Genomic DNA, 12,501 nt, shown 5'->3' with positions numbered 1-12,501 from the left:
AAGTGCCACGGAAACCACTAAGAAGTGGCAGGTCGCAACTGCTGTTGTCTTAATTTGAAATAGCGGATGACAAGACAAAGAGTCGCAGCACGGTTTTTTCCCGGTATTTTTTAAAATTGTTATTCACCCATAGGTTGGGCACACACTGACGTATTTGTATTATTGACATCGCAACTGAGAGACGTGTAATGAATGATCATTAAAACAAAACAAAGAGTGTTCAACTCATTAGGTGTCTTCATTGGAAACTGGGCCGAATTTCCTAGTTTGCATGACGAACTGAAACGAGGTTGAGAAAGTTTTATCTGTTTAAAGAGGAAATTTTCAACTTAATGATTCATTATGTCTACCAGGGGAATTTTTCGTGTTAAGCCTCCATCTAATTACAATATTTTCCTTTTTTTGGCATCCCTAAATGAAAGACGAAAAAACTGAAACAAATACACCTTTAAGAATTATACCTCCTCTGCTATCTAAGTGGTGTTTTACGAATATGGACTTTCTTGAGAGACTAAAACTTAGCTAAGCTGACAGCGGATAGCAATTGAAGGATATAAAACAAGGATTTTAAACATTACTCTATTGGTATCAAAGGGAAATATAACATCTCATTTTAATGCCGGAAAAACGAGAATTATTGGGTCAAGGAGACAGAGGAAAACGAGAAAACGAAAAATTAAGACGGACTTGAGGATGTGATAATCATCAAACGTCTGCGAGGCCTTCAATCATAAACCTACTAATGGAAAATTCTCGCATATTTTAGCATTGCAATAAGGCACCTTGGCCTCGTGTTCCCAAAGAAAACTTCATAATCTTCACTTGACGTGCGGCGCTTATCAACTTTACATAAAATAATGGTTAAATAAGTCTTTCTGTACAAAAAATTTGAAATACTACCCACTTCAATCATACGAAGAAGTGTTTCTGTCATCCTTGCGTGTAATTATTAAAGCAGATGTCTCCGAACCATGATTACGGCGCATATTCATCTATTACATGCACTACTATTTTCATTGTCATTTTAATTACAAAAAAAAGATATATATATATATTTTGTTGTTGTTGTTTCGTTTCGTTTCGTTTCATTTTTTTTGTCTTTTCATTTGCTATAGACGTAAGTCGAGAAGTATTGGCCACAAACTCTCATACTGAGGTGCTTTTGGTTTCAATGGACAGATGTCAAAACAACGGAAATGCTGACCAATACCTTTATTTATATCATTGGCTCAGACTACTTAGTGCAACAGATTTTGAAGAAATACTTGCGTGATCAGTGGTGAGTTAACACTTCATGAATCAAGTTATAAAGAAGAGGAAGTCCACTGACCTAAACGTTAGACAAATTCCGGGCTCGGAAGTGCATTTTTTTTTCTGTGTTCCCTTGCCAGATTTATATGGGTCTGCATGAAATATGTTCATATGAGTTATTGACCGAGCGTAAAGTCAGGATGGCTGGATACTGGCCGGGTTCTATTTTTGCATTTAAAAACGCAGAAAAAGAACGAGGCTAATATTCAGCCACCTCGACCGAATAGGCTTGGTCAAGAGAGTTTACAATCTCTTGACTTGGTCAATAAAGGACTTATGATATTGAAAAAAATATTTTGCTTTGATAAAAATCAACAACGACTTGTTTATTTTGAGAGCCGAGAAAGTAAGCCACCGTGTGTGCGACACGATAAACCCAAGAGGGTCGTTTGATTTTTTTTTTGTTTTGACTGCTTCTGCCGCTTCTTGCGACTTCGTTTCTAAAACTGTCCAATTGTTACAAACTTTGTAAGTCCGCTTCACGAACTTTTTTTTCTTGCGCGGGACAGTAATTGTCCAAATCGCGTTCTCTTGGGGAGAAAAGCATATTGTTCAAATTCATAAACTCATCAAGATATTCGAGGGTTTGAAAGTAATCGCTTTCTAAAGTGCTGTCACGAGGTCTGAATTAGGAAACAAATGTGAATGTGAACAAAGTCTATTCAGACAAAGAAAGAAAAAAATGTATATCCGAGCCTGCCAATTGTGCGACCTACAACTCAGTGGACTCCCTCGTCGAGGTCTGTAATTTGGTTTACGACTTGTTAATTCCATTACTGAGTAGACAATAATAACGTTATCATATTTTTTCAAAATCTATTGTACTTAAGAGTTTGAGCCAGTGATAAATGGAGATGTATTGGTCAGCGTTCTCATTGGTTTGCCAGCTTTCATTTGATGCCAATTGTTCATAAGTGTCATGGTTTGCAGCCAATATTTATCGACTTCAGTCTAGAAAATAAAGAAAAAGGCTGATTAATATCAGCGAGTCTGCAATGTGACATAAATATTGGTGGATGTGGATGTTCGCTATAACAACAAATGTTAAATGATTGCATTGGAGGCTTATTACATTGAGGACCAACTGTTATAATATTTAGGACTTCATTACATTTAGGACAGTTATTACATTTAGGCCTTAAATTAAGGCACTAGACGGGAGTATCGAAACGTTGGGTCTATGAATTGTAACTTCTTCGGTTACATTCATGAAATCTGTAAACCAGAGCAGCATCAAACCATGTCTGATTGTCCACCTGGTTGCCATGTGAACTTTAATATTTTTTTATGAGAATGATATCATGAAACGTAAAGAGGGTTGATTCCTTATTTGTTAACAATAAAAGGCTTACATGGATATTATTTGAGATTTCTTTCTGTTATTCCGCGAAAAGATTCGATCGAGACATTGTCAACCATGCTCCTCATCAAAATGTTATTAATTGTGTACTTTTAAATGAGGAAATGAATAAAGTCTTTTTTTTTGGACACATGACAAATCGAAAAAGCTTTTTGAATGGATTAAGTTCCATTGTCAAAAATTCATAGTCTGACGCTCAAATCTCAGGCTATAGTGCGTGTTTTAGGAAAAACAGGCTTATCAGAATGGTCACTCCTAGAGTTAACGAGGAGATATTTCTCAACCAACACTCCCTGGAGAAAAATTCTGAAACAATTACGCAAGTAAAAACGACTACCGAAAGAAAAAACTATGAATAGTTTTTTTGGTTTATTTGTTGTGTTTTTTTTTTTTTCAATTCTTGCCTCTATTGAGAGTAACGATATTTTGATTACCATTGATCTGCATAATATTTTCTCCTTTTGGTAAGATGTAGACCTTCTTAACACAAATGTATCCGGTGCTCGTTTCTTCGACAAGGAGGAGACTTTTAGATTAATTGAGATGTTCTTTTATTAATCTTCGGATCGATACAAAGTTCTAAGCTAAGAAGCAACAATTCGATGACGACTCAGATCTCAAAGATTTCAGTGCCACTTTCATGGTTATTGCGAGGCTGGACATTAATTTTCCTTGGCAATATCACCATGGAGGTTTCATGTACTTGAGAAGCTCGCTTTATGCTTGTTACTTCAACTGCAGTTGGGGTGACACGAATGATCCTTCTCTTGAAGCGAGATCTAATCTGTATGAATAAGTTGATATCAAAACGATCTCAAGAATTGTACAACAAAACGTGCTTCGAATAAATACAACCATCGAACTGAATTGAATTTCTTATTTCAAAGTGGAAGCTTTCGGGTTAAAAATCTGAGCAAAGTTCTAAATTACAAAGAAACTTCTTAATAAAATTTAATAGCATACCTCTGAGTTTCTCACGCAGTGAAGGAGAAATATCAAGAAGCCCTGTCAAATCACAATGCAGAAAATCACGTTAACGCCTTTAGTAGATTCAAAGCACTTTCATCCAAGCCCTCCAACTTCAACCTTTTCAAGATTAAATTTTGCTGGGTAGCAAAAATGTCCAAACCTTTCCTGCTATTAAGCATAATTTCTCTACTTTGTCTCTGTATTACACTAAGTTCACCACCTGGTAAATTTGTAAGGAAGGGATAGTACAACTTCATGCCTTCACGGGGCACTTTTCACGCGCTTCAGGAATATTGAGAGGAATGTAATTAGATCAAGATCTCAGGTATTCGATTGTGAGGCCGTTAGTGTTCTCTTGTCATGTCCTTAATCGACTTAGTTTCAATAAGCAAAATTGTGATTTCTGATACAAAATAGATATATGTTTTGTTTTATTGAGGTTTGTTTTTTACTCTGGAAAACTGAATTTCATATGAATTATATTTTCATATAATTGTAAAGAGGATCGTTGTTTTAAAAGACAAATCTTAGAATCATGATCTGTTTCTCCCTTTTTTTTTCTTTTTCAATCCTACAATTCCCATGAGTGACCAAGAGAGAAATTCTCCTTACAATATCAATACAAAATAAAGAAGACAGCTGATGAGATCCAAGAAAAGTATCAATTAGGGGATTATTAGCTGATCCAATACCAAATTCTCAGAAATAAAATCAGAAGAATTGTATAGCAGACAGTGAGGAGAATTACTAATAATACCTTCGAAGTTAAAGGGTTAAACACTGTTTTCTAAAGAATGCTGTTACTGTTAAAAGTTCATCAGCCGCGTAACGTGTGTTTTTTCAAGTATGAATTAATGAAATAATGTGAGAGTTTTTTTTGTGTCAGGAGAGACCAGTTCTTAATAGACATGGGTTAGGTGAACCTGTGCCCTGAGATGAGGTGCACTCTGAGCACTGACTTTAATCTTTGTCAAGATGCATACTTGAAACAGAAATATCTCAATCAGAGTTAAATCCACCAACTGCCCTTTTACTTTGGTACCGTATGAGCACGGATTTCGTTCACTAAAAGCTGTATTCAGTTTACCTGAGTGGAGTTGAAAATTGTAAATATGTATGCAAACGCTTTATGCAGGGGCGACAGAAGACCAAACAGCCACGTGATCCCAAGCAAAGGAATCATCACCACGCATGCCCTGACACCAAGCCTATAAAATCACGAAAAAAGAAAATCAAGAGAATTTCCTTTTAAAAGCAAGTCTCTGAAAGAATCAAACATCTTGGGAAATGAAAATTTTCAACCCCCTTCAAATATTGCATGCGGTTAGGCGCTCAGAGGAGATGCATAAAAATACTCTCTTTGAAGGTCGCAGCACTCTTGTTGCCATGGCAACAACGACTGCTTGTTTGAGGCCCGAAGCCTCATTGTCATACAAAAACGTCGCAAAAAGAGTGAAATGATTATTTTTCTATCTCAAACTAAATAAAACATTACAAGTTGGCACTTCTACCATACATAGTAACATCCTCGCCAAATTATAAAATATCTGATTTTTGATTGCCCCTATGGAAAGTAGAGGCAGGCCCGCAGAAATATTTTTCCATATTTAAAACTACAATATTATAACCAGCTAGTTGGCTTGGTTTCAGTTCCATAATCAGTGTACTTTTGGAGAAATTTATATAAACGTTTTCCCTGCTTTACCCACATGTCACTTTCAATAATAGAAGTGCCAACTTGTAATGTTGTACTTAGCTTGAGATAGAAAAATAAACATTTCACTCTTTTTTTGCGACGTTTTTGTATGAAAATGAGGCCCCAGGCCTCGAACAAGCAGCTGTTGTTACTATGGCAAAAAGAGTGCTGCGACCTTCAAAAAGGGCATTTTTGTGCACCCCCCCTGAGGGCCTAACTGCATGTAAAATTTGAAGAAGGGTTGAAAGTTTTCATTTCCTAAGATGTTTCATTCTTACAGACTTGTTCTTACCATTGTTGTGAGTTGGCATTATTCGTATAAGACAACAAAGTATGAGGCTAATGGCTTATAAAAATCTACCACTGGCGCCGCTGAAATACTTACCTTATTTGTTCTCTGTTTTTGTCTTTTGCATGCTGCATGATCATCATCTCCTTGATAACTCGCACCAGTATCAATGTGTTTAACTGAAAAAAAAAGTGATAACACCATGGATAACTATTCAAAGGAAAACAGGAGTTCGCACTTGAGCTAAGTGGTCCTAGCGGTCTTAGTGGATAGTGGTCAAAAGTTTCCCCCTAACCTTTCCCTCTCCCCACAATTCCGCAAGACATTTCTCAGGTTTCTTTCACCATTCGTCAGAAAACGGCATCTCTCAACATAAGGGTCACCTCAAGAAAAATTATATATACTTCATGTTTCGTTGAAAACTATTGAACAGAGTCAAAGAGGTTAAAAAAGGCGGCGAGAAAAATGCTCACAAAACAATGATAACTGAAGGCAAAGTGTGAAGGATCAAAAGGAAAAACTTTAAGAATTCAACATACCAACTCAATCAGCACAACGAATACAACAAATATCCAGATCATGCCGTTAGGGGATGACATCCAGCAGCTGAATAAAAATTAATTACGCGAAACTTTGATAAAGGATCAATTAATTTTTTTTTTGCGCATGCATGTACGCAGGACCCTCCAGGCTGGGTTTGATAACAACTAAAAACAACAAATAAATAACAAAACAACAACAACATTTATTTCTTACAATTTCTCACTGACATAGCTTTTAATCCCTGACCCGGTTCCTGCTGCAATGCTCAGCGATGTGGAAACGACGAGAGCGGGTAGACCTGTGGATTCGAGATACGAAGTGATAACAGAGTCAAATGATGATAGTGATGTCTAGCTGATGGCAATGTTCATCTTTTACTTTTCAAAAGATCATTAAAGAGAGAATGGGTTTTTTATTTCATAGTTACCCCATGAAAATCCATGAGAAACCTTCATCTTGTCGCTGATATTGTAAACTTTTACAACAAACAGGTAGAGATAAACTGCCTCGATCAACATCCAGCAGAAAGCGGCCATTAGGAAATATTGCACAAAAGCTGCTACTGTAACACAGGCAGACTGCACAGGAATTAAAAAGTTGAGTTAAGAGTTGATTGAAAGTCGTAAAGATTTACTGAAAGAGATTCCTCTCTTCTCGTTTGATATAACATCTCACCTTGTTCTCAACAGCACCACTTCCGGTTAGGAAGATCATTTGACCTGCTCCAAGTGAAGCGACTAGACTCACTCGAATCTGAGATAAGGGTCCCCTCATGTCTCTAATCAAAATTAAATGACTGATTTTATTCTAAGTCAGTTCTATCCTCATTTTATACAAAGCCTGGTTATATTTTTATGATTCGACTTGGCTGCTTAAAGGAATCTTAGCTATGCATTTAAACTGATATCATTTCTTGTTGATTCTATATTCTGGGCTTGCTTTGGAATGCTTGCGTGTAACTATGTCATGTACTTACGTAAGAACAGCATAACTGATGATTGTTAAAGTGATTCCAACCAGAGAAAAAGACGAGCCCACATACGTAAGAATTTTCAGCGCTTTTTCGTCAGTCTTAAAAAATGAAATCAAAAACAGTGATTCAATATTGGTAACGGAAGAGGGCTACACACCATATACCTGGATTAATGCAGATGTAAGAAAAAGTGCCACATCAATGCTTTGTGCTCTTATTGCCTTCTGAAATCAATGCATGTATGCATAGCAATATTCCTACCTCAGGTAAAACTTTACTGCTAGTTCCCTTGTCAAACTGCATAAGAACTGCAAAGTGAGTCAAATGATTGCAGCTGCACTCAGTGTAAGATTCGTTCCTCGATGTTAGGAGGCACCCTTGTCCTGACCAACTAGAATGACAGCAGAAAACAGTTAGAAAAGCAGTCTTTAGATTCTAAATGAACAAAACAAACAAAACAACTGCCAGCCTTACAGACCGCTGAGGACGCGGAAGCCTGAGAAGGAGAAAAAGAAGGAGTAAGAGGTGACCACACAACGTGATGTACCAGTGCACAAAAGCAAAGTCCTTAAGCAAATTGATAATTTGAAGTGAACGATGTCATCAACTCATTCAAATCGGTTTACCTGTTTTTTAAAGTATTCCAAAACACGCAGCTTCTGTTCGGTGCATCCTGAAACCGTAAAGTGCCGTTATTGTTACGTAGTACAGCGACTCGCTGGCTAATGTGGAGGGGGTAGTGCTCTCGCCGGAATTTTTCATACCACCCCCCCCCCCCCCCATCACTTTAGAGAAATGTAAAGAATTATTCGCAAGATTTTTAGTCTGTTTCCTCTCTTTAAAGAAACTCCCTAAAGAAAAATAAGACCTTGACGTAATAAGATGATGATAATATTAATGATAATAATAAAAATAAATAGAAATTGTAAGGAAAAACAAATCAGATCAAAACCAAAGAAAAAAGAAAACGCAACCACAAAAGTCACAAAAACATACACGCAAAAAGAAGAGAAAAAAAACCAAATCAGTAGTATATGCAACGACAAGCAACAACAACAAACAAAAAAAATATAAAAAAAATATAGCAAGACCAAAATGGAACAGAGGGATGCATAAGGGAAGGTTAAATTGAAAAACTTTATCTAAATTTTCCAGAAATACTAGCCCTGTTCAAACTCCATTTCAGAATTACGAATTCAGACGCAGCTCTTCTTGATTAATTGTAACTTACCGCAAGGTTTCTAAATCTCAACGTAACATCCTTTCTGAAAGTGTTGTTCCTCGGCCATATCGTTGCAGACAAGATATTACTATTTAATACCCAATAGATAAACAAATAAAGCAATAGTTAAAAAAAAAACAGCAACAACAACAGAAAAAAAGAAAAACAATCAAAAGACAAAAAGATAAATTAGTAAAAAGGTAGAAAAACAAAATGAAGACGAAAGAAACAGAAACAAACGAGAAATTCAAATTGAAGTCCAGAAAATTTCTCTTATGCCGTATGTAGGTTATCAGCATACCAAAAGAGATTTATTTGAGATGAAAGATATTATATGCAATACTAAGTTTTAGCAAACCTGATTTTATCGACAGGAACAGAGTCGGTCTGGCCTGTTAGGAATACTTCATGGAGATCTTTGTATATGACACAAAGTACAACTGATCCTAAGATGTAATAATGGAAACATTTGTAATACTACGTGAATATTGACAACAAGATATGGTTTGATGATACTCTGGTTTACAGATTTAATGAATGTAACCGAAGACTACTTTATGGCAAATAGGGTGGTGAGAATCAAAAGCGAGGTGTTTGTCAGTCGATGTGGGTAGGTTTACGGTAGACATTTGTCTCTAAAGTACCCTGAACCCCTTCGGACACATTTAAAAAACAAGAGGAGGGAAATGTCTATACTTTTCACGCTCAAGGGTGAATTGGATGGATGGATGATAGTAGATGACCTTGTACGCAAATTGTGGGGTTTAGAGGCAAAAAGACAGCAGATGAATAATACCCTCTACAGGCAAAGAAGTTCTTTGTCCTAAGGAAGCATCTTCTCTGAGTCTCTCCTCCGCAACCTTAACGGCAAGATCAACTGGGATTTTAGTGAATAGAGAAACAAGGTCGAAAGATACTAATTCTTCACAAGCGTTAAGAGTATTATCTCTTATGAAATCCGCAAATTCGCATACATTTTTGACAGTGTAATCAGTATTCCCAACAACAGGCAACAAAATTCTCGCAAGATAACCAGAAATTGCATAAGTCGGAGAACTAACAAAAGAGGCAATGGGTCTCAAAGGAATTCCCGGTCTATGAATTTTAAGTAAGCCATAAAAACGTGGACATAAGCCTTCGTTGCTGTATAACTTTTTTTACGTACAGTCACTAATCTTACAAATTTTGTAGCCAAAACTTTACTCAGGAGGGCTGACTGTCTACCATCGTCACTCGATTCGAAGACTGAGGAGAGGAAATATGTTTTTAATGTCCTAAGGCAAATGGCTATCCAAAAACCTTTCTCCGTAACTTCAATAAACCATTTACAACTAGTAACACTCCTGATGAAAGGGAACCAGCGACTGGTTTTGCTGTTATTCCTTACATTCAGGTGTTACGGAATCCATCAAGAGAATTTTTAACAACCACAACGTTGAAGTTGCTCAAAAACCTGTTCAGACTTTGGGGCATATTTTCGCCAAACCTAAGGATCCTGTCGCGAAAGAACAACGAACCGACGCCATTTATTCTGTTCCTTGCAATGACTGTGATAACAAATACATCGGACAGACCAAACGTCAGTTTGGTACACGTTTGAAAGAGCGTCAAAAAGTGATTTTCTTTTACAAAAAAGAACAGTCAGCTTTATCGGAGCACACAGGCCTTTGTTTGGAAACTTTGTATATTAACTCCGCCCACACTCCTTTAAATCGTGATGATGGCGGCTTACTTCCTAACGCCTCTTTACACCTCTTCGGAGAAAAAGCAGCTAATTAGTGATCATATAAAAGGACCTCTTGTCGCAGCGTTTAGATCACCCCTGATGAAGGCTTTGGACAGGAGTGTCGAAACGTTGGGTCTATGAATTGTAACTTCTTCGGTTACATCCATTGAATTTGTAAACCAGAGTAGCATCAAACCATGTCTGATTGTCCACCTAGTTGCCGTGTGAACTTTGATATAAAAAAAGAACAAGTTGTCACGGTTTAAAGACCCTGTGCGTTTATTGGTATGTTTCATTGGTATGCTCAATTTTGTAACAAGAATGAAAAACCTCGACCAAAGGAGACATAAGCTAATAAAAGAAAATCGATACAACTGGATTAAGATATCAGCCATTCAGCTAGAATTTTCTTTAGTACTTGAAACCCAGCCCCCCTTTGACCAAGAACACTAACAATCGCTAAAATAATTTGAATAATACGACGAAAAGATATATCATTATCTAAAAAAGTGAAAAATATAGCTCTCCAACCTTTATCGAAGCCTGTAACAGGAAGGCTGACGTAGTTTTCTCCTTTATCATCCTCAAATTGAACTCCAGTCTCATTTTCGTGGAAAATCGTCCTGACCAATATATCTAACAGCAAAACAGTGACTTATTTTAAGTAAGGGCCAAAATAAATTCAGATGCTTTCGTAACAGTCACAAATTGTCGGCCTCTAAAGTTTTGGGACAAAAAGGCTGAGGAACCATCACTTAGAGGTAGTAAATGCAAGTAGTTTGCAAGGATCATCATTCAAAGGAGCGTTCTCGATTCAAATGTCACATAAAGTGCTTTTTTTTTCACTCCCTCATAGCTTATTCTTGACCATGACAATATTGAAGAACACATGGAAAATAGAAAGAATTCTTGGGAATTGGAGATAACTGATGAGCGATAGGAATCTGCTGATATAAACTGCCATAAAAGAGGTCCAAGGCGTTTCATACCTCGCAAAACGTCTAAAAAGTTGAAGCGTTAGCAGATGTTTCTAAAATATGCCACGGGTGATGCATGTATTCATCCTGAACTCCGAATTAGAAATCAAGAAAACTTTCAAATCAGCTTTTAAGATCTACTCACCTGCATATTCACCACGGATGTCAATCTCAGGTACGGTTTGATTAAGGCGATTTTGAGCATAATTTCCGATGACTTCCTCCAAATCAGTAACAGTGAGGAAAGTGCGTTCCATATTTTTTTTAGTCACTTTATTTCCAGGAGAGTTTGTCACTTCATTTAGGATGATGTCGACAAGTTTCTTGCCTGGGGACTGAGTTAGTAGTTGGATTAGACAAAACCTTTAGTAGCCTAGCTCTTAAAGGAACTAATAAATTCATGGGTTACACAGTCTGGAAAATTGAGCTTTCTTTAACTAATAAACTCAAGAGGAGTTTAATTTCCTGACGATTCGATCGAACTCTTCTATTTACACGTCATCGCCGGTGGTTTCTAAGTAAAGTGTTACGAACATACTGTCATACATTAAAAATGGAACGACTGATTACAAGATTATAAATAACATAGGAAATACTGATAACATAAGAAAGAACGTACTCGCAATTACATTTCTAGCTTTGCATTATCCGCGTGAAAGTCGAACTTATATCGATAGCTACGCGGACATGGTTATGAGGGGAATTGGTTTCTACAGTGTCTAAAGGGGGAGAATTAAAGGACCAATAACAATAGGCACTAAAAATGTTACAAAAGAATAAAATACACCTACCTCGCTCAATGGTGTCAGCTTAATGGCAGGAAAATTCAGTTTCCAGCACTGTTTCGCTTGGATTCTGCCCAAATACGACGAGTCTGTTGTATTTGTCAATATAATAGAAAACTGCATGCGAGTTTTTTCATTTTTTCTGCACCCCCACATTTTAAAACAGTGATCTCTCCAGGAAGACGTCTGACTGAACAAAGAGGCCAACTGCCTACACCAAGAGTTGCAGCAGGTTTTGTCAATAGACGTAGGTGTCTTATTGTCGCATTCCATCCTATGCCAGTACTGACGCATTTTATCACGATGTTGCTGATAGTCCGAGCAGTTCAGCTCTGAGGGTGCGAGTGTATCATTAGGGCGGGAGCAATGCCCATCTGCGTTAGATTCGTAAACATTAATAAGAGACATTTTGCATTGTAAATACTGTTTCTCGTTCATACACATACTGTTTATATTTTTTATCTATTTTTTTTTATTTTTATAAGTATATTACTTGCTTGTCTTTTTTTCCGCTTGATTGTTTATCTTTTTACTGCTCGAGTTCAACCCCAGCTGCTTTTCCCACCCGGTAAATAACGCATTGCAGTTTCGGTTTGTGTTTGTATGGGTATAGGTCTGTTTTTTTGTTCTTGTTTTTGTTTTTCGTTTTT

General features: G+C 37.0%; 1 protein-coding gene across 1 annotated transcript; it reads right to left on the bottom strand.

Annotated features, from left to right (window-relative positions):
* Positions 1–3,253: 3,253 nt before the first annotated feature.
* Positions 3,254–12,259, bottom strand: LOC136280829 (adhesion G-protein coupled receptor D1-like). The gene is made up of 17 exons (XM_066166549.1): positions 11,858–12,259; positions 11,212–11,401; positions 10,621–10,725; positions 9,160–9,240; positions 8,722–8,809; positions 8,373–8,451; positions 7,768–7,814; positions 7,403–7,532; positions 7,145–7,239; positions 6,844–6,946; positions 6,596–6,746; positions 6,382–6,466; positions 6,165–6,231; positions 5,722–5,804; positions 4,728–4,848; positions 3,635–3,676; positions 3,254–3,455 (listed from the first exon to the last, which is right to left on the bottom strand). Exons 1-17 carry the CDS (start codon positions 12,257–12,259, stop codon positions 3,282–3,284), a joined length of 2,043 nt encoding a protein of 680 aa, XP_066022646.1. The 3' UTR covers positions 3,254–3,281.
* Between the last annotated feature and the right edge of the window lie 242 nt (positions 12,260–12,501).

The sequence above is a fragment of the Pocillopora verrucosa genome, chromosome 5 (assembly GCF_036669915.1).
Source record: "Pocillopora verrucosa isolate sample1 chromosome 5, ASM3666991v2, whole genome shotgun sequence".
In the NCBI taxonomy this organism is placed as follows: Eukaryota; Metazoa; Cnidaria; class Anthozoa; order Scleractinia; family Pocilloporidae; genus Pocillopora; species Pocillopora verrucosa.
This window is presented reverse-complemented; position numbering and strand designations above follow the sequence as displayed.

What these genes read in the sequence shown, in the direction of transcription:
- LOC136280829 (XM_066166549.1), bottom strand. Translation starts at nt 12,259, where the DNA reads ATGTCTCTTATTAATGTTTACGAATCTAACGCAGATGGGCATTGCTCC. An exon ending in GCAGTAAAGTTTTACCTGAG is followed by an intron (nt 7,240 to 7,402) that starts GTAGGAATATTG and finishes TCATTTTTTAAG; the next exon opens with ACTGACGAAAAAGCGCTGAA. An exon ending in ATCAGTTATGCTGTTCTTAC is followed by an intron (nt 6,947 to 7,144) that starts GTAAGTACATGA and finishes AATTTTGATTAG; the next exon opens with AGACATGAGGGGACCCTTAT.